We start from the raw sequence: 21,823 nt of genomic DNA, 5'->3' as shown, positions 1-21,823 counted from the left end.
TTTCTGATGTTTTGACATCTTGAGGCCTTGCTGACCCTGGAGAGACCGGCCACCATCCCCCTGCCCTAATCAGCCCACAGTCAAGTACCGGATAACTAGGGACACCCCCTGGGTACCCGAGCTGGCCCAAATTCAAACCAGCCAGTTCTCAGCCTGCTCACCCTGCCTGGCCTGTTCTTTCCCACGGAAACCGAAATAAAAGCTCTGAAACATATTCTCCTCCCACTCTCCGTGCCTCCGGACCCCCCACGATGCGCCCCGTGTGGCCCGGCCCCTCCTCTTGGGAACTGAATAACTAGCTTTTCAATGGCAGTGGTCTCCTGATCTGTGGGCCTCACCCCACGAAAAGAACAATAAACCTACGTTTTAAAACATCCACGGAAACTACACGCCTGGGGCTGGGCTGTGACTATATCATGAAGCACTTTGAGGCTCATAAAGAACTGGACAGGCAGTCCCAGAATCCAGCTCCTTCCCTCAGCCCCAGCCACTAAGGTATGGGCCCCACGTGGAAAATTCTGGGGGGAATGGCGCCATCTTGTGGTGTTTTTTTGTTTTACAGGCCCTATTTTTTAAAAATTTCTAAGACTTCTTTTTTTAGAGCAGTTTTAGGTTTGCAGCAACGTTGAACAGAACGCACAGCAGGTCCTCGAATAACATCATTTCATTCACTGTCCTTTTGTTATGACGTTGATGAGATGCCACAGGAATGTAACTGTTCCCTGTAGCCTGTGATAAAATTGGTTTTGTTACACACATGGCTGGATCTGAAAGTTATTATATTAAGGGAAAGAAGTCAAACAAAAGGAGTAACACTGTATGATTTCATTTACAGAAATTTCTAGAAAATGTCAACAAACCCATAGTGACTGAAAACAGATGAGTGGTTGTTTGGGGATTGGGGGTGAGGGCCCAAGAAAGACAAACTGCAAAGTAGCCAGAGGAGATCTGTGGGGCGCCTAAGCAGGGTCATAGCATTTGACAATACAGAGGTCATGGCAGAATGGCAGGGGCAGAAAGCCAATGGCGAAGGTTGAGAAGTGACTGGGAAGAAGGTGCAGCCCTAACTGTCCAGAAGCTACCAGGGAAGAGTACAAGAAAAATACAGTTTTAGTGCCCTTCTCCACGGAGCCTCCTCTTGGGAGCTGTTGGTGAGTCCAGTTAGCTTAATGCAAATAACTTCAAAACTCCAATGGCATGTATTTCCTGTATCTCATCATGTGACATGTTCAGTTCCACTTGACCAAGGTTGAAAGGCACCATAATGTTAAGCACAAGGATGCTGGCATCAGAATGTCTGAGAATGAATCTTTGCTCCGGGCTGGCTGTGTGACTCGAGTCAAGTTACTTAGCCTCTCTGTGCTCCAGTTTCTCCATTTATAAATGGGTGTGAGCATCTCCTGTTGTAAGTATTAGCCTTCGTACCTGTAAAGGGCTTAGAATAGTGTTGGCCACATTCTGATCCCTAAGAATGTTCATACAAATGGATTTTTGTTCCTATTACAGAAAGGTTTGTGCTCATGGTCATGAGGGAAAGCAGAGAGATGTATGTAGCATCTGTCCTAGCCTCCAGGACCAGCAACTGCCGGTCAGATTTAAATTTCTGTACAGCTCTTCTGTGTAGGCTGGCCCAGCAGCCTCTGCACTTGGTCAGCCTAGGCACGAAGGCCAAAGAAGGCCGATTCTCAAAGGCCACTTGGGCGAACCTTGATGCAAGTTGCAAGAGTGAAAGCCGAGTTCACCAGGGTTAAGACATTCTGGGAACGGAGACGTTAGGCTTCCTGAGATTTTGGACGATTTGCGTTTCAACCGATGAAGAGCGACAAGCTGATAGCCCTTAGGCTTATTCAGGCCCCTCACCACGCTCCAGGCCGAGGTCACTGCAAGATTCCGCCCCCAATGGCCCCTAATCCCAGGGTGTGTCCAACCTCAGACCACTGCAGCGCGCGTAACCGCAGCCCCGCCTCTCTCCGTCGCCCCGCCTCCCCAGTTCCCATAGCCCCGCCTCTCCGTGGCTCCGCCTCCCATTCCCGCAGCCCCGCCTCTCTCCGTCGCTCCGCCTCCCCAGTTCCCGAAGCCCCGCCTCTCCCGTCGCTCCGCCTCCCCAGTTCCCATAGCCCCGCCCCTGCAGCGTGCGTAGCCGCAGCCCCGCCTCTCCCCGTCGCTCCGCCTTCTCAGTTCCCGCAGCCCCGCCTCTCTCCGTCGCTCCTCCTCCCCTGTTTTCACAGCCCCGCCCCTGCAGCGTGCGTAGCCGCAGCCCCGCCTCTCTCCGTGGCTCCGCCTCCCCTGTTTTCACAGCCCCGCCCCTGCAGCGAGCGTAGCCGCAGCCCCGCCTCTCTCCGTCGCCGGGTCCCCGCAGTGCGTCCTGTCGCTGCTGCCTCACCGCCCCGCCGCCCCTACTTGCTCCTCGGTGTTGCGTCGCTGGCTGAGGGAGGCAGGTGCCATGGCGGCCGAGACACTGGTGGCCGAGGCGGTGGCCGCGCGCCTGGCGCGGCAGGAGGAGGACATCCGCTGGCTGTGGGCGGAGGTGCAGCGCCTGAGGGATGAGCAGCTGAACGCGCCCGACCGGTGCCAGGCCGACGGGCCGTGCCTGACGCGGGAGGTGGCGCAGCTGCGGGCCGAGAACCGCGACCTGCGCCACCGCCTGTACCGCCTGCGGCTGTGCCTCGCCGAGGAGCTGACCCACCAGGCGAAGCTGGAGAGCACGGCGCAGGCGGCGGCGCCGCACGGGGAGGCCGGGCGCGCGGGTCCCGGCGCGCAGGTAGCGGGACGGCGGGGCTCCCGGGGGACACGGTGGGCGCCCGGGGGTGTGCGGGCCCAGACCCCCCTCCCCTTACTGGGGAGCCGGCGTGTGGCCTGGACACCAGGCACCGCTGTCGCCCAGCATCGCCAGGCTGACCTCAGGATGCACTTGCTCAGCTCGTCCATTACGTTGCTGCCCCACGTTTTTTTTTGTTTTGTTTTTTTTTAGCAGCAGAAACAGCCTTTTTCCTTTGCTTGAAAAAATAAAATGCTGGCGTGTTGAAAGCTCCCGTCTGTCCTTGGGCAGGAGGACCAACAGCTACATAGGCGGATCGTTCCTGGTTCTGAGCTGTGTAGGACGATGGGGGTTGTGGGGTCCTGAGGCTTGTCTGTTTAACCTCCTGATTTAACGGGTTTTGCGGTTTTAGTCCATTGAAACAAAGTGTCTTCCTGTAACGTAACAAATTGCCTAGGTCCTCAAGGCTTTCTCAGACCCAGGCTCTTTTTCAGTGGGGTTACCAAGGAAACCCATGGTACCCCGCCAACATCTTCTTGAAATAAATGCGTTTCAAGTCTTGGGTGGCTGCTGCACAACCATTTTACAGTAGCATTATTTGTTTAAAGTTTAGGGGGAGGGGACTTTAAAATATATTCAAAGTACTTATATTTAAAATGCATTAAATATATTCAAATGTGTTACCTGTTCTTAGCAAGAGAATGCACAGACAGGAAGGGCCAAACCTCAGGAAACTACTTGCCCATTGAGGGTGGTAGGCGGTGCTCAGAAGAGCCCAGCTGAGAGCCTCTTAAACGGGGGACTTTTGCTGCCTATTGGCATGCCCCCCTTCTTCCTAGGGTCTTGGGTATGTTGCTCTTTGTTGTCATTGGTGTGAGTTGTTTACAGTTTACCTTTGCTTCTCAGCCTCCTTCTAGTCAAAACCGAGAAAAGGACACTAAAAAGAAGAAGGAAAGGGAGCCTGACCATGAGGTAAGTCGTTGCTGTGAAACTAATATAAAACCCTACCTGTGCCCTGGCCGGTTTGGCTCAGTGGTTAGAGCATTGGCCTGCGATCTAGAGAGACCCGGGTTCGGTTCCCACTAAAGGCATGTACCTTGGTTGCAGTTTGTCCCCGGCCCTGGTTGGTCGTGCGGGTGGCAGCCACTCGATGTGTCCCTTTCACGTCGATGTTTCTCTCTCTCTCTCTTCCTCTCTCTCCCTCCCACTCTACCTGAACAAAGAATGGAAAAGTGTCCTCCGGTGAGGATAAAAAAACAACAACAAAAAACCCTACCTGTAATTGAAACAGTCTCATATAGTTAATAACCCAGGGTTGTTTTTTTTTTCCATGAAAACATAAACACCAATTCAGTGACCGATTGAGGCACAGTTGTACATTTGACACTGCAGTCCTTAGATTCACGACGACTTCACTTAAAGATGAGCCTGTCACGGAGCTGTGAGCTCTTCCTTCGTGTTGAGTAAACTGGCTACTTTGCTTTTTTTTGTTGTGAATCCTCACCCGAGGATACTTTTCCATTGATATTTAGATAGAGTGGAAGGGAGGAAGGGGGAGAAAAAGAGAGAGAAACATCAATGTGAGAGAGACATATCGATTGGCTGCCTCCTGCACGACCCCGACCAGGGCTGGGGATTGAACCCACAACCCAGGTACGTGCCCTTGACTGGGAATTGAACCCGCCAACTGTTTGGTCCACTGGCTGACACTCTAACCCTGAGTCTAACAGGCCAGGGCCTACTTTGCTTTTTATATAAATCATTCAAACAGCCAGTGAGTATTTATGGAGTGTCAACATGTGGTGGGCACAGAGGAGGAATACATGGCTCAGAGGGCTCAGCCTGGTTGAGGAGTTCACACAGAAGCAGAAAGAACAACTAGAGAACAAAGGAAGATGGTATATGAACATGTTGAATTATGTGACTCTACAATGTGTGGAGAAGGGAGATGCCAATGGGTGTCATAGTTCGGGGCCCTGGGCTTTGAGCTGGCCCCTGGGAGCTGAGAAGGAGACGAGAGGGGTCTTCTGGAGGAGAGAGAGGGGTCTTCTGGAGGAGAGAGAGGGAAGTAGAGTGATAGCATCATTACCTCGCGGGTAATGGCCTAGCGCATGCGGGCTGGAAGGGGGCGGGGCTTACAGCTGAGCAGAGAGAAAAGAAGTGGTCTATGTATGTCAACCTTTGTGTATTCTGATGAATTTCAGGTAAAAAATCAACCGGACTTCATAAAGGAGAGATTGAAGCTTTTTGAAAAGTTGAAGAAAGATAACCAGCTGTTATTTGCCATTTATGAGCAAAAGGGGAAAGCAGGCAAAGTGATCACAGTGAGAGTGGCTGACGGGGAGACAGTGGAAGGGGAAATCTGGAAGACAACACCCTACCAAGTGGCTGCCGATATTAGGTAAACCATAGTTTGGAGAGGATGCTTGCTATTAAGTATTGTGCCAGACTTGTTGTTCCTAGGGACCACTAAAGTCTTGTTTTTTTTCCTTACTCATTGAATACATTAAATGAAATCAGTTAATTTTTTACCCCTCTGGCTTCTAAAGAGGCCATTTAAATAAGTAGTCAAATATCAGAACACAATCTCCTACTCTCTAAACACTCAATTTTTAAAGTTCGGGTAAAAATACATAGAGAAAAATGTATAATCCTTGCCAGGCCACATTACATTGCCTTTGTTTATTGAGATATTTCCATGAGTTTTCACAGGCCTTTTGCTAGACTCGGGGGTCAGGAAACTTAACTCCAAGCCATTGTTCCAGCAGTAACTAAACATGGGTAGTTCTGTGAACCAACTTGGGCAGATCCCTAAGCCTTTCCAAGCCTGTTTTCTTACCTCTTCTGTGGAAATAATAATACTTTCCCCATTTACTTTATGAGATTGTGAAGATTGAGTGAAATACTGTATATATGGAAAATACTCTGAAGAATTAAAGTGACTCTAGAAATGTACAGAAAGCTTATTAATTTTAGACTTGACGATGTCTGTGTTAGGGCTATTAACAGCCTGATATAAGTATTTTGACCTTCCTAGAAATGAAATACATTAGTGAAGTTATGTTGTTTTGACTCATGTTAATTTCTCGCATGAAATGCCTGGCATTGAGTATAGGTCTATAGACGCGATATCTCAAAACTGCCGTGTAAATAAGCCTCTGCTATTTTACCAGCAAACTTTGTAACGGTTGAACTTCTCAGATTTCCTTTGAAAGCCATGGTTAAGATTGTATGTCTTTTTGATACTATCATATTGTGTACCTGAAAGGCACCTCCCAGCCCATTGCCATATTTCCCAGAAGAGACAGATACTTGTGCTGGAGAAAAGTGGGTTTTGAGGCAAAAAATAATTTCACGTTCACTGGTGAAGAGTCAGGTTGTAGGTCCTACAGAGAGGTTGCAGGAGCGTCTGGAAAGTGAAATTGTCCCAGACAGAGGCTGGGCAGAGCCGTAGCAAGCAAACCAGAGAGAAGAAAGCAGCGGCCATCATTTTACCACCAGAAGCACAATTCAGACCCAAATCATGGATAATTGAGACTTATTTTAAAAAGAGATGAGCAGTATAATCCACACTGATTATTTGTCACAAACCTTGATGAGTTAAATAATATAGCATCAGATAAGAAACATGAAATGACAGAAACCCAAGAGCACAGACTTGAATGTGTTTCTCTGAGTTGACAGAACAAATAGGCAAAACATAAGATTATACGTGTTCAGTAATAACACTGTCAGGTAGACTGAGGGGCCACTCACTGGGCTCTGTGCTCTGTAGGCAGAGAGGACTTCTCTCTCCGCTCCTGGGGTCATGCTTTTGGCTCCTCAGAATCTTAATAAAATGCAAAAACATATGGTTCACATTCTGGGAGGAAAATGTAATCAGTCATGAACTCAGTGACCAGATGAAATGACAGCAAAACCGAATAAACCGTAGAACTGGGACATCGGCAAAAAACCTCTTCAAATAACTCGAGTGAAAGGAAATAAAAACAAGCACAGAATTCTCAGAAAATACTTCTTTGTAATCCTCACCCGAGGATATGTTTTCCTTTTTATTTTCAGATAGATTGGGAGGGGGGGAGAGAGACACACACACACACACATCGACTGGCTGCCTCCCGCATGACCCGACCAGGGCTGGGGACGAACCACAACTGAGGCACGTGCCCTTGGCCGGAATCGAACCCACGACTCATTGGTCCGTAGGCCGACGCTCTACCACTGAGCCAAACCAGCCAGGGCAGAAAATACTTCTAATGAGGAGATGTTTCAAAATCTGTGGACTGCATCCAAAGTGGCGATCAGAAACAGGTCCGCAGCGTGAAGGCGTTATTTCAGATGAGAGAATGCAGAGCAACGGCCAAGGCTTTAACTCGGGCAGTTAGAAAAAGAACAATTAAACAGGAGGAAACTAAGGGAGTACAGTAGGGAACAGTATTCACTGAGAAACTATTGGGATAAGTAAGGATCCAGTGAAGTGGCTGGATATAAAATAACGCTCAAAAATCATAGCTCTATTAAGTGATGCTGCGTGTTCTTGGTTCACGGGCAGTTGATCGTATAGGTAATTATTCCTGCTTGGGGATCATAGGCCTTTCTAAACAGAACGTGTGAGGTAGGAGCAACGTTCTACCCTAGTTAGGGTTTGGCCGTGTCCAGGGCTGGAAGCTGGGACTCCCCTGCAGGGGGGGGAAGAGCAGCCGCAGAACTGAGGCTTTGAGGCCCAGAGCCCACAGTGGCACACCGGTTTCCGCTCACATCCCGTTAGCTCACCTTTCGACACCCGAGCTGTAGAGCGTGGAAATCTCGCTGCTCTGCCAGCCACACGTTTAGCTAGACTAGCATTGTCACTGGGGAAGAGGAAGAATGGTTGAGGGACCACGACTGCCACGGCATGCCCCTCCGACATCTGTGAGCACCTCTGTCTTCGTCCCACACACTCCCTCCCCAAGTGGGACAACTCCGGGTCCCACCCGCCGAAAACCGGCGATTTCCGAGTGATGTGCACAGCCACCCCCGTGAGGCCGGCCCCATGCACTTCAGCCACCAGTCAGCTGATGACCACGACTGCCCCGCCGCACGTCCATAGAGTGGTGGAGTGAGCACGAGGCGGTCACAGTGAAAGTGTCTGGTTGGAAAGAAGGAGCGATGCAGCAGACGAGTGCAGAAGCCCTCAGATCCTGCTGGCAGCCACGGGAGCCCGCAGCCTGGTGTGGGAAGCACTTGGGTCTGCCCGTCTGGCCACCCTCTGTTCCGTGGGAGCAGCTCTGTAGTCCAGTCCTTTGTGGGCCCTGATTTTGCTCCTCGGGAGATTCAGAGTTGTCCCTAACCCTCGTCTGTCACGTGTGTGGAGCTGTTTGTCCTGGAGGCTGTACAGCTGGCATAGCCCAGCTCCTGCTGGTGCAGGCATGGGGCTGAGGCTCCATTAAGAATCAAGCAGGCAACCCTGGCCAGTTTGGCTCAGTGGTAGAGCATCAGCCCGTGGACCAGAGTCGCGGATTCGATTCCGGTCACGGGCATATACTTTGGTTGCGGTTCGTCCCCTGGTTGGGGTCGTGTGGGAGGCAACCAGTTGATGTGTCCCTCTCACATGTCTCTCTCTCTCTCTTTCTTTCTCTCTCTCTCTCTTTCTCTCCCACTCTATCTGAAGATAAATAGAAAAATATCCTTGGGCGGGGGCGTAAAAACAAAAGGTCAGGCAGTCAGAGGTGTGATAAGCTGGGCTTGTAGCTTGTGTGGCAACACAATTCTCACAAGCAGTTGAGTGTAGGAGGCTTCTGGTCTGTTTGCTTCAGGTCTGCAGGGAAGGTGATCTCCCTGAAAGGGTTCTTCCAGGCACAGACTTCTCACTCCTTTATTCCCTGCTTTTGTGCTTGGCTCCTTCCTCTTGCCCTCAATTCAGTGGGCTGAGAGCCTAGGAAATAAGAGGCTGTGGGAGGGCGGCCCCATCACTCTAATCTCGGGAAGACTCGGAATCCCCATTTTACAGATGAGGAAACCGAGCTTCGAGAAGCTGAGCAAATTGTCCAATGTTTAACCCAGCTCGGCCTGACAGCACAGGGTGTGCTATTAGCCACGGTGCCAGACCGCTGCTCGCGGGACTCAGACGCAATTAAAACAGCACATTTAAAGATGACACAGTGTAGTCGCACTTAAGACCAGAGCGCAGAGAAAAGATACTCTTGCACTTTTCCTGATAGGAGAACTGGGCAATGTATTCTGACAGAAGTCACTTGAAGTCATTTCCCTTGTCCCGGCAGTTTTACTTTTAGGATTTTTGCTGAAAAGAATAATCGAATACTAAGATGTATGTTCAAGAATGTTCCCTACAGTATTACCTGATGTTGCCAAAAAGAAAACCCCACAAAGAAATAACCAAAATGACTAGCAATAGTGGGTTTATAAACAAGTCTTGGTTCTGCAACTATTAAGTAGCATGTTTTAGAAGTCTCTCCTGTTAGGGAAAGTGTGACTTACTGTAAATTTAAAAAGTAGGTTACCAGGTATAATACACAGAGTGATACTATTAAAGATTTTGTATTGGCATATATATTTTTCAAAAACCTAGAAAGACATACAGTAATTTCTGGGTGATAGGATTGAGGGTGTTTTCCTTTTCTTTGTGCTTTTCTGTGCTCTCTAGGTTTCTTCTCTTAATATATTATTATTGTCATGTTTCAAACAACAGTAAATGCTATTTAAAATGCATGCGCTCACACACACACACGAGAAAGAGTAACACCTCAATAGAAAACACACAAAGGGCACGGATAGTTCCTAAAAGTAAGAATGGCTGATAAACATCTCCTAAAGTTAATAATCAGATAAATCAAATTAAAAAACAACTATCAACATCAAATTGGCAGAGATTTAAAAAATCTTTGAGGCTGCCTAGACGTGGCACACTCAGGCCGTATGTATCAGAAATCCTTCAAAGGCACGTGTCCTGTGCCCGAGCAGCTTCGCGCCTGAGGGCTCAGCCCCAGACAACGGTCCCAGAAGACACTGCGTGGAGATGTCGGTGCAGCAATGGCAGCTTGCTCGACAGATGTGATACTTCTGGACTCTTGGAAGTCTGTCCGATGGCGTAGCTGTGAAAGAGCAGGCAATAAGATTACCAAGGCAACCATGTATTTAAAAAAAAAAAAGAGAGATGTGTGAGTGTGTGTGTGTGACGGAGAGGTGGGTGTAGAGAAGACTGTACCAGCATGTTATGAGCACTTATCTCTGGGTGGGAAGATACATCTGTGAGCGTAACTTTATTCTTTGTCCTTTCTCGCGAACATATTACTCTTGTACTTAAAATAAATGTTACGAAATAAAAATGATTTGTGCCATTAGTTTGCATTTGTACTTTCTGTCCGCTTTAAAAAAAAAAAAAAAAGAACTCCTGGAAGTTCTTTTAATCTTTTGGTTTAACGAATCGTGATAGCCTGTGACAGGGTGACAGGGTTAACTGCCAGGCGACTTTTCTCTCACTAGTCGGGACCTGGCCGAAAGCACAGTCATAGCCAGAGTCAATGGTGAGCTGTGGGACCTGGACCGGCCGCTGGAAGGGGACTCCACTCTCGAGCTGCTTACGTTCGACGATGAGGACGCTCAGGCTGTAAGTATCGGACAGCCGACAGCCTGCTTTGGGTGTCTGACTTGTAAACGGCATGTGCACAGTCACACGTTGAAGTCCAGAACGGTGAGTCTCGTGGCCCTGGAAGGTTCAGTGTATGTGTGGCTGGTTGGTGAGTTTTCAGTTTTTTTTTTGTTTTTTTTTGGTACGTGCCCCAAGCGGGAACCGAACCCGGGACTCTCTGGTCCGCAGGCCAACACTCCAACCGCTGAGCCAAACCAGCCAGGGCAGTTTTCAGTATGTTTTTATGGAATGACCGTGTACATATGTATCAGGTTTGTTTAAGTGGCATCTGTCATTTCTCAACATCATTTCTCCTCAAGGCAGAGTGCTATAATTATTCAACGACCGTGTATTTGAAATGAATGGAAATACACTCTTATACGTGGATCTATTTTGTAATCTAATAAGTGTAGGAGAATTGGAAAATGTTATCAAGACTCAAATGTTCTTTTATTACTTGTTAATGTTTTTTTTTTTTTAAATCCTCACCAGAGGTCATTTTTCCATTTTTTACTCAGAGCGGGAAGGAGAGAGAGGAAGAGAGAGAAACATCGATGTGAAAGGGACACATCGAGTGGCCGCCACCCACACGACCCAACCAGGGCGTGGGACAAACTGCAGCCAAGGTACATGCCCTTAGCGGGAACCGAACCCGGGTCTCTGTGGACCGCAGGCTGATGCTCTAACCGCTGAGCCAAACCGGCCAGGGCTATTACTTGTTAATGTAAAAGTCTATAAAACAGTATCACGTTTTCATGCAAACTGAGAAACATTATCATCTTAACTTTGGAGTCTCCCTTCGAGGGGTCCCTTATTTGCATAAAACCTAATGTACGATTAGCTTAAGTTCCATTATGATGCTTATGCTAAATTTTTTAATTTATCAATCCAGATTATAAGAACGATAAAATATGCAAAGTATAATTGTTAACTAATATAATATTAAGAAAACCATTTCAAAGGTGATTCAGAAAGCAATTTTTGAGAGAAAGAAATAGCTTCTACGTATAGCTGAGTTTTTCTCAGTATTTCACAACTGCCACCTGACTTCATCCCAGATGTTGGGAGATTCTGTTTATTCCCTCAGTCAGCTGACCAGTATCCCAGGTGCTGCTGCAGGGAGAGGGTGTGGGGGCTCCCACCGCAGGGCGTGTGCACCTGGTGGGAGGAGCTAGTGAACAAGAAAGCCAGGAGGTGCTTTCGGATAGTGGTGTGGGTTTTTGGAGAAAATCGGTAGGGGTGGAGCAGAGCTGGCCTGCTCTTGGCTTCCCTGCAGATGGGATTCCTGCAACTCTCTTGAACTCTTCCAGCCTGTCAGGTGTTTGGGGGATAGAAAAGGGGGGATCTGCCAGGTTTAATGTTCCATGGAGGTGTTGGCATCTTTGGAGTTCTTTCCTCTTTGTATCCTGTGATGTCACGGAAAAGAAAACATTTATTATCGTAGGAATCTCTAGAGCACCTCACCAGCCTGCCCCTCTGCTTGCCGTGATGCTGGTGGGACACCTGGCGTCGCATCACAGGACTCCATGAATCTGTGTGGTCGTTGATGAAAGAGATCATAACATTTGGTGAATGCTCCTTGTATGCCAGGCACCGCCCCAGCCCCTGATGGGCATTGTCCCCCCCACCCCTGTCCCAGTTACCTGCCAGGTGGGCACCGTTTTAATCCCCACTCAACAGATGAAGCAACCAGGGCTCAGAATGATTAAGTCACTTTTTAAGACCTTGATGCTTCTTTGAGTGTAATTTAGCAACAGAGGTTTTTTTGTTGTTCCTGGGTTTTTCCTGTTATTATGAACATATTAACAAGATTTGGGCCCTGGCCGGTTTGGCTCAGCGGTTAGAGCGTCGGTCTGCGGTCCAGAGAGACCCGGGTTCGGTTCCCGCTAAGGGCATGTGCTTCGGTTGCAGTTTGTCCCCGGCCCTGGTTGGTCGTGCGGGTGGCAGCCACTCGATGTGTCCCTTCACATCGATGTTTCTCTCTCTCTCTTCCTCTCTCTCCCTCCCACTCTATCTGTACAAAAAATGGAAAAATATCCTCGGGTGAGGATTAAAAACAAAAACAAAAAAAAAAACACAAGATTTGGAACATTAACCAATTTATGAACATTGGGCACATATCCATGAGAAAGATATTCTACAGAAAAACAAATCCAGAAAACTCAGATCTACAAACTGATCAATGAATGGTTTTGTAAAAGCATTTTCTGCTTTCCTGAAAAATTCAAGTGTCCTTCATATAGCAAACTCTTACACTTTTAAAAGATGATCCTATTTATAAGAATAGTTAGCACATAATGTATCATACGCAAGAAATACTTCCTGCCTTCTGGATAAAACCATGTAGAAAATGACAGTGACTGTTCCTGTGAGGTTGATCAATATGCACACCAGAGACAAGGGGAGCCTATGAAATGACACAGCTTCCAAGTGTAAAATGGAATTGGGTTCCCTTTTCTTTTTTTAATCCTCACCCGAGGACATTTTTCCATATTTTGTTCAGATAGAGTGGGAGGGAGAGAGAGAGAGAAACATCGACATGAAAGGGACACATCGAGTGGTTGCCACCTGCACGACCCAACCAGGGCCGGGGACAAACTGCGACCGAGGTACGTGCCCTTAGCGGGAACCGAACCCGGGTCTCTCTGGACTGCAGGCCGACACGCTAACCGCTGAGCCAAACCTGCTAGGGCTGGGTTCCCTTTTTTAAAAAATACGTTTTAATTGACTTTTTAGAGAGAGAGAGAAACATGGATCAGCTGCCTCCTGTACACCCCCTACTGGGGATCAAGCCCGCAACCTGGGCATGTGCCCTGACTGGGATTGAACCAGGACCTGAGTCTTAGTCCCTGGGACAAGGCTTAGCCCACTGAGCCCCACCGGCCGGGCTGGGTTCCCTTTGTGATGTTCAGTGGAAGAGCTGCATGCTTTACTTCAGGTCTTTGCTGAAATCCAGGAGCATTCAGGGCCGCAGCAATGATCTCATGGCCAGGGAAACAAGGTCCTTCCCGGAAGTGTCAACCACAGAAGCAGACTTAGGTTAGAGCCGAAGCTGCTGGCTCTGTGATACGCTTGCAGCTACGTTCAGTGGCCTGAGCTGGGCATCACCTCGTTTTCAGTGACTCCATTCCCCGGCCCCCCACATCCTGCGTACTTTCTTAGCTGAGTTGACAGTTAATCAGTCCCTTCTTTTAGGGTTCTCTCTGGCACCGAATTTTTCTTGGTTTTATTCCCGCCTCTGGTTGTTCTTTCTGTCTTCCTTGCTGTCTTTTTCTTCTTCATCCACCTCCAAATGTGAAGAACTCCTCAGTGCTCAGCCGCAGCCCCCTCCTGTCTCAATACCCCTGTTCTAAGCTGTCCTGTCCGTTCGTAGACTCAACTCTCACGTCGGTATTAGACGTGCCTCCGTCTTGCGTGCACCACTGCCCATGTGATGTCTCCACCCACGTGTTCGCGACTCGGTTCAGGCTGTCCACGGTGACATTCTGGATTTGGATCCAGACTTCCTTCTTCCCTGGGTGCCCCCTCAATGAGGAACTCCGGCATGCCCAGTTCCTCGACCCAGCAGCTTGGAGGTGTACGCTTTTCCCCCTGCCTCAACTCCAGCCTGATTTGTTGGTCAGCACTACCTTCACAGCGTGCATCGCCCTGTCCACTCTTCCGCCTCCCCCGGCTTGCCAGGAGCCTCCGGTGGAGCTGCTACAACGCACCCAGGACACGCCCACCTGCTGTCTCCCTGGAAAGCCATTCCTGTTCTGCTGCCGAGTGCCATTTTACCGTGTAAAAGGAGTCATTTCTTTTCTGCTTAAAACCCTTTAACATGCCCCATTGCATTTAGAATAGAACCCAAGTCCTTCCCCAAGGCCCACGCCAGTTGCTGGCCTTTCTTACCTCTCCGGCCGTTCCCAGGTTACTCCGGCCCTTCCCCTCCGCGTTAACCGCACGGGCTTTCCTGAGTCCTCAGTGTGGAGCCTTCACTGTTGGTTTTTATTGCAGTGCCCTGTCCTCTGAGCTCTCTCGATTAGTGCTTGTGCACGTACTGATTTCTTTATTGTCTGTCTCTGCACTGCATGAGGCCCCTGACTTTTTTTTTCATTGATGTATCCCCAACACCTACCACGTTGTTCCTTCAGTGAGTGCCTGGGTGCGGACAGTGTTCAGAAGGGGTGACCTGGCTGGTGCTGGCAGGGAGCCTGTCATCTCGGCACCCGAGCAGAGGGCTGTGCCCCGAGGACGGACGCTCAGGGTCAATGGGCAGCTTACAGCCGGCCTGATGCTTGGGGTCGGGATGTCCGTGGTCTGCTCCATCAGCTAGCTCCATCTGCTCTGACTTATTTTAGCAGACATCTTTCTCATTGTAATTTGTCCTATCAAGGGATAGAAAGTGCAGCCAAAGGACTCGATTATCTTCTCCCTCTGGCGCCCATATTTCTTTGGTAACCAGTTAGTGTTCTTTTATCCATAAGCCATTGATTGCTTGGGCATTCAAAACCGAATCAGCTGTCGGAACTGGTGGGGCTGATGATCCGCCCTTGGACGGCGGTAGTGAACTCGTGTGCACTGCCCAGGCTCTCGGGCAGCTGGGAGGCCCTACCTGGCAGCACCTTCTCCCCGAGCCTTCTTCCCGAGGCCTGCAGTCACATGCTCTCCAGCACATGAAGGCTGCTGTGCAGATTCAAAACGTTGTCCATGCCCTGGCTGGTTTGGCTCAGCGATTACAGCATCGGCCCTCGGAACAAGGAGTCGTGGGTTCAATTCTGGTCAAGGGCATGTACCTTGGTTGTGGTTCAGTCCCTGGCCCTGGTCAGGGTCATTCGGGAGGCAACCAGTCGATGTGTCTCTCACATCGATATTTCTCTTTCTCTCTCCCTCCCACTCTATCTGATGATAAATGGAAAAAAAATATCCTCGGGCGAGGATTAAAAAAACAAAAACAAAAACGTTGTTCATGCTGGCGATGCTGTGAGCACAACAGCTCCCTGCGTCTGGCTCGGAGCCCACCCCTGGACGAAAGGGAAGAAGCCAATGCCTGTCCGTCCCCGGCTGTCTCCACTCCGGGCTGAACCAGGTTTTCGGGTGGCTGCTCTGCTCCGCATTTCGAGTGGGTGGTTAGGGCTTTACCACCGTTAAAATGCATAGCAGGGAAAGGTTCAGGGGCCATGCTTTCGCCTGGACTCAGAATGGCGGTTTACACCAGAACCCAGCAAGTGGCCTCGGCGGAGTTGAGGGAGGGCTCAGAAAGGTTCTCTTCTCCGTGGGCAGCAGAGATTCTTCTTTTCAAATCGAGGTCGCCCTGTTTCCTGGTGTCTCGTGCCTTAAAACATACCCACTTGTTAACTCCTTTTTTTTACCCTCACCCGAGGACATTTTTCCACTTTTGTGCAGATGGAGTGGGAGGGAGAGAGAGGAAGAGAGAGAGAGAGAAACATCGATGTGAAAGGGACACATGGAGTGGCTGCCTCCCGCACGACCCAACCAGGGCTGGAGATGAGTCGCAACCGAGGTATGTGCCCTTGACTGGAATCAAACCCGCGACTCATTGGTCTGTGGGCCGACACTCTAACCACTGAGCCAGACCAACCAGGGCTTGTTCACTCCTTTTACTGACACTTTTCCATGATGGGGTTTTGATCGCCAGCTGCCTGTGTCCTGTGCCCGCAGGCTTACTGGCGCTCCAGCGCTCACGTGCTCGGCGAGGCCTTGGAGCTGTACTACGGAGGCCACCTGTGTTATGGTGCACCCATCGAAAACGGATTTTACTGTGACATGTTCATTGAAGACAGGTAACGCTGCTGAATACTCACTTCTGAATGCTTGTGTTTCGGCTCATTGTTTCACAGGGGTTACATTTTAGCTTAGTGATTATATGTTACATAATATGATTACAGCTAGGTTCAAGGGTAACTTCTCAAATTGTTTTCTTTCTTTTCCTGGGAGGAAGTGATATACTATGTATCTAATCTGGGACTTGATAGAGCACGGCACTGATTAAGTCCAGAACCTCCAGGTTCGTCCCTACAGAACAGTCAGTTCCGTTTTTCTCCGTGGTAACAGAGGGTGCTGCCCACCTCGCAGACATCGCACACGGGTGAATGCCGGACAGGCGGGTCGCACAGCCTCACGTCCCACAGCTCTGTGCTCGAGATCACTGCAGGAGGCCAGCCCGCCCTCCCCTCTCCTCCTCTGTATGATTCTGTGCTCGAGATCACGGCAGCAGGCCAGCCCGCCCTCCCCTCTCCTCCCCTGCATGTTCTGTGCTCGAGATCACTGCAGCAGGCCAGCCCGCCCTCCCCTCTCCTCCCCTGCGTGTTCTGTGCTCGAGATCACGGCAGCAGGCCAGCCCGCCCTCCCCTCTCCTCCTCTGTATGATTCTGTGCTTGAGATCACGGCAGCAGGCCAGCCCGCCCTCCCCTCTCCTCCTCTGCATGTCTGTGCTCGAGATCACGGCAGCAGGCCAGCCCGCCCTCCCCTCTCCTCCTCTGCGTGTTCTGTGCTCGAGATCACGGCAGCAGGCCAGCCCGCCCTCCCCTCTCCTCCTCTGCGTGTTCTGTGCTCGAGATCACGGAAGGCCAGCCCGCCCTCCCCTCTCCTCCTCTGTGTGTTCTGTGCTCGAGATCACGGCAGCAGGCCAGCCCGCCCTCCCCTCTCCTCCTCTGCGTGTTCTGTGCTCGAGATCACGGAAGGCCAGCCCGCCCTCCCCTCTCCTCCCCTGCGTGTTCTGTGCTCGAGATCACCGCAGCAGGCCAGCCCGCCCTCCCCTCTCCTCCCCTGCGTGTTCTGTGCTGGAGATCACGGCAGCAGGCCAGCCCGCCCTCCCCTCTCCTCCTCTGTGTGTTCTGTGCTGGAGATCACGGCAGCAGGCCAGCCCGCCCTCCCCTCTCCTCCTCTGCGTGTTCTGTGCTCGAGATCACGGCAGCAGGCCAGCCCGCCCTCCCCTCTCCTCCTCTGCGTGTTCTGTGCTCGAGATCACTGCAGCAGGCCAGCCCGCCCTCCCCTCTCCTCCCCTGCGTGTTCTGTGCTCGAGATCACGGCAGCAGGCCAGCCCGCCCTCCCCTCTCCTCCCCTGCGTGTTCTGTGCTCGAGATCACTGCAGCAGGCCAGCCCGCCCTCCCCTCTCCTCCCCTGTATGTTCTGTGCTCGAGATCACCGCAGCAGGCCAGCCCGCCCTCCCCTCTCCTCCCCTGCATGTTCTGTGCTCGAGATCACGGCAGCAGACCAGCCCGCCCTCCCCTCTCCTCCTCTGTGTGTTCTGTGCTCGAGATCACTGCAGCAGGCCAGCACGCCCTCCCCTCTCCTCCCCTCTCCTCCTCTGCATGTTCTGCAGGGTGCCGCCAGCTGCCACAACTGAAGCTTGAGGGTCCTGCAGTCCCCTGCTCCTCGCTGCCTCACCCAGGCCTCAGTCCAGTTCTGCCTGTTTATCTTCTAACTAGCCCCCCCTCCCCCCCCCCGCCTCTCCTCTCTCCTGCTGCCTTATTTAGACCTGTCACAGCTCTTGCCTGGACAGCTGTGGTCCATTTGCCTTTCCCTGTCACCTCCACAAGGTTGCAGTGTCTCCCTCACCAAGCATTGAGTGACTCCTCCAGCCCCTGTTGCCACTGCCCCCGGATTGACTGCCTGCTGTGCGCTCTGTGCTTGGTGCTGCTGACTAGTAGCGACCAGATCCGGGTCCTCTGGACCGCAGGCCGACGCTCTAACCGCTGGGCCAAACCGGCCAGGGCCAGATCCGGGTCCTTAGGGAGCTCACAGTCCCTTTGCAGGAGACAGACAGTAAATACAGGGTCGTCTGCCATCAGGTGGTGACGAGTGCTGTGAGGAACACACAGCCAGCTGTGCGGAGGAGGGGCGGCAGCAGGCAGGTGGTCAGGAAACAGGAAAGCGACCCTGGGGCGGGGCCAGGACAAAGGGAGGGAGCAAGCCCGGAGGCTGTGGCGGGTGTCTGTGGACATGTGCAGGAGAACATCCCGGCCCTGCGGGGCAGCCCGTGTGTGGATGTGTGCGGCTTGTTTGAAGAATGGCAAGGAGGCCAGTGTGGCCGGGGGCGGAGCTAAGCCAGGCAGCGACAACAGGGAAGCCAGTCGATGTCTACAGAGGACCATTGCCCTTGGGAGGCCCTGACCCTGCTCTTTACCCTCCCCGAGCTGCCTCCCAACCTCCACTCCACAGTCAGTGAGGGCGGGGACCCGGGGAGCACTGAACGCCACTCACGTTGTACTCCTGTAGTCGTGCGAGGGATGGGGAGCCACTCACTTTGTACTCCTGTAGTCGTGCGAGGGATGGGGAGCCACTCACTTTGTACTCCTGTAGTCGTATGAGGGATGGGGAGCCACTCCCTTTGTACTCCTGTAGTCGTGTGAGGGATGGGGAGCCACTCCCTTTGTACTCCTGTAGTCATGCGAGGGATGGGGAGCCACTCCCTTTGTACTCCTGTAGTCATGCGAGGGATGGGGAGCCACTCCCTTTGTACTCCTGTAGTCGTGTGAGGGATGGGGAGCCACTCCCTTTGTACTCCTGTAGTCATGCGAGGGATGGGGAGCCACTCCCTTTGTACTCCTGTGGTCGTGCGAGGGATGGGGAGCCACTCCCTTTGTACTCCTGTAGTCGTGCGAGGGATGGGGAACCACTCACGTTGTACTCCTGTAGTCGTGCGAGGGATGGGGAACCACTCCCTTTGTACTCCTGTAGTCGTGCGAGGGATGGGGAACCACTCCCTTTGTACTCCTGTAGTCGTGCGAGGGATGGGGAACCACTCACTTTGTACTCCTGTAGTCGTGCGAGGGATGGGGAACCACTCACGTTGTACTCCTGTAGTCGTGCGAGGGATGGGGAACCACTCACTTTGTACTCCTGTAGTCGTGCGAGGGATGGGGAACCACTCACGTTGTACTCCTGTAGTCGTGCGAGGGATGGGGAACCACTCACGTTGTACTCCTGTAGTCGTGTGAGGGATGGGGAACCACTCACGTTGTACTCCTGTAGTCGTGCGAGGGATGGGGAACCACTCACTTTGTACTCCTGTAGTCGCTCGAGGGATGGGGAAGCCAGCACAAAGACCCTCAGTGGCTCACAGTGTAACAGGAGGTTCCGACAGGGCTTTCTGACTGCAGGCTCGCTGCACAGATCGTCCCGTCTGTGAACGCCTGTCTCCTCTCCCAGAGGGCTATCCGCCTTCGGATGAGGGTTTGGCTTTCTGAAGTCCCAGTGCAACAAACACTGGTTCCTCCATTGAGAAAGCATGCCGGTTGGCGGCACAGGCTGCAGGCCCGGGCCAGGGGGGCGTTCTGATGCCTGGAAAGTCTGCTGATCCCCACCCCCTCCTGCAGGGCCGTGTCCAGCGCGGAGCTGTCAGCCCTGGAGGACATCTGCACGGCCATCATCAAGGAGAGGCAGCCTTTCGAGAGGCTGGAAGTCAGCAAGGACGTCCTCCTGCAAATGTTTCAGGTACTTTCAGGAAGTGTTTAGAGTTTTAAAAAAACGGTGCTAGGAACATTAAAAATAATTAACATGGACAACTTTTTGTGTGTGGAAATAGTTAGCGGTTGCTCACCAAATTGTTCCAAACCGTTGGTTATCACCAGTCGCTTAGCGTGATATTTCCCTACTATTTCTTGACATTAAAAAATGTTGACTCATGCAAGTTTTTTTTCCTCTTTCCAACACTGCATCCTTTAAGTGGTTATTTAATTAATATAACACCATGGAATAGTAAGGAAAGCAAAAACAGAAAAGAAAGTGTCTGTGAAGTGTGTAAATGGGATGGTATGATCATTTAGTATAAACTTTGTTTTTACATAAATTAATAATGTGACTGTTTCCACAGAATTTTATGTATATCTCATGTGGTTAAAATTGGAATCTTCTAGAAAGCTGCTGTCCATGTGGAAATCCAGTGCGATTCGCAAATCTGAGCAACTTGTGTAATCTTTAATTTTCTGGTAGCTCAAAGAAGCGTGACATAGATTTTTATAACATTTTATTTATTTATTTATTTATTTTTAATTTATTTTTTTATTTTAATTTTTTTAAATCCTCCCCTGAGGATATTTTTCCACTTATTTTCAGACAGAGCAAGAGGAGGAGGAGAGAGAGAGAGAGAGAGAAACATTGATGTGAGAGAGACACATCAACTGGTTGCTTCTCACAACACCCCAACCAGGGCCGGGGCAAACTGTAACTGAGGTACGTGCCCTTGACCGGAATTAGACCCACAGCCCTTTGGTCCATGGGCCAATGCTCTAACCACTGAGCCAAAATGGCCAGGGCTATATATCACATTTTATTTAACCCAACATTATCAAAATATCACTTCAACGTGTAGCCCACATTAAAAATAACGGATGAGTTATTTTACATTCTTTTTCTCACATTATGCCTCTGAAACCTAGTGTGTTTTGAACTCACAACGCAGCATCTCATTTCACTTTAGTTGAAGTCGGGTGGTCAGTGGCCACGCGGGCTCGTGGCTCCTGGACTGGACAGGACAGTGCTCGGCTGTGAGCTCTTCGTATCCCCAGAATCTCAGCACCTAGAACATACAAAGCACCATTCAGTGTTTGTTGGAAAAAGTCTATTTTTTTCCACTGAAACATTGTATGTAACAACATGTAAATTTGTTTTTCCTTGTAGTACAATAAATTTAAATGCCGCATTTTGAACGAGAAGGTCGACACTCCAACGACCACAGTTTACAGGTAAAGTGTGTGTCGATTTTAAAACTACTTGGTGGTTCATCGGAGGCATCAGCAGGAGAAACAGTTCGTGTTTGGGTGGGTGTCTATTTGGAAATTTGCATATTGACATACTACTTTAGATAGGGACTCTGAGATGTTGTCACCGACGGGAAGTTGTTAGTTTCTCCTTTGTGTTTATCAGAATGGCACCGAAACCCAAGCTGTGTTTTCTGAATGTTCGCTGTAACACGGCGTCTTTTTCTATGGGGGTGAGACAGCGTTCGCCCCGTGCCTTACGTTTTTGGGGCTGTCTGGGAACGGACTTTCATTCTCCCATCTTCTTACTAAGGTGGCAGGGGAGCCGTTATGGGGCATCTCCTCATGTGGTGTTTCTCTGCCTCTTGCTGTCCTCCCCTTTGCCCGGAGCCCAAAAGCATCAACCTGGGTGCATTAGCAAGATATTCATGATGAAAAAAAAAGAAAAGAAAGAAATAGCGGGAAGCAAAGGCGCAGTGATGGTGAGGAGAAGCTAGAGAAACCAGTGCCACAGTGCCTTAGTTCTGTTCAACATCAGGCTCCTGAGCTCCTTTTTATTCATCCCTTTTGTTTTCCTTCATGGATTTTAGAGAGAGAGGAAGGAAGAGGGAGAAAGATAGAAACATCGATGAGAGAGAACATCGATTGGCCACCTCCTGCATGCCCCCCACTGGGGATCGGGCCCACATCCTGGGCACGTGCCCTGACCGGGAATCGAGCCAGTGACCTCTTGGT

At 50.6% G+C, this 21,823-nt stretch overlaps 1 protein-coding gene across 1 annotated transcript in view; it reads left to right on the top strand.

Moving 5' to 3' along the window:
* Nucleotides 1-2,370: 2,370 nt before the first annotated feature.
* The window catches only part of TARS3 (threonyl-tRNA synthetase 3), a 44,169-nt gene continuing 24,716 nt past the window's right edge, over nt 2,371-21,823 (top strand). Inside the window, exons 1-7 of the mRNA XM_036277845.1 lie at nt 2,371-2,761; nt 3,665-3,730; nt 4,963-5,159; nt 10,241-10,364; nt 16,047-16,168; nt 19,706-19,823; nt 21,009-21,073. Of these exons, the coding sequence (XP_036133738.1) occupies nt 2,444-2,761; nt 3,665-3,730; nt 4,963-5,159; nt 10,241-10,364; nt 16,047-16,168; nt 19,706-19,823; nt 21,009-21,073 (1,010 nt within the window). The 5' untranslated portion in view covers nt 2,371-2,443. The remainder of the gene's footprint in view (nt 2,762-3,664; nt 3,731-4,962; nt 5,160-10,240; nt 10,365-16,046; nt 16,169-19,705; nt 19,824-21,008; nt 21,074-21,823) is intronic.

This window comes from Molossus molossus, unplaced genomic scaffold (assembly GCF_014108415.1).
Source record: "Molossus molossus isolate mMolMol1 unplaced genomic scaffold, mMolMol1.p scaffold_m16_p_24, whole genome shotgun sequence".
Taxonomy (NCBI): Eukaryota; Metazoa; Chordata; class Mammalia; order Chiroptera; family Molossidae; genus Molossus; species Molossus molossus.
This window is presented reverse-complemented; position numbering and strand designations above follow the sequence as displayed.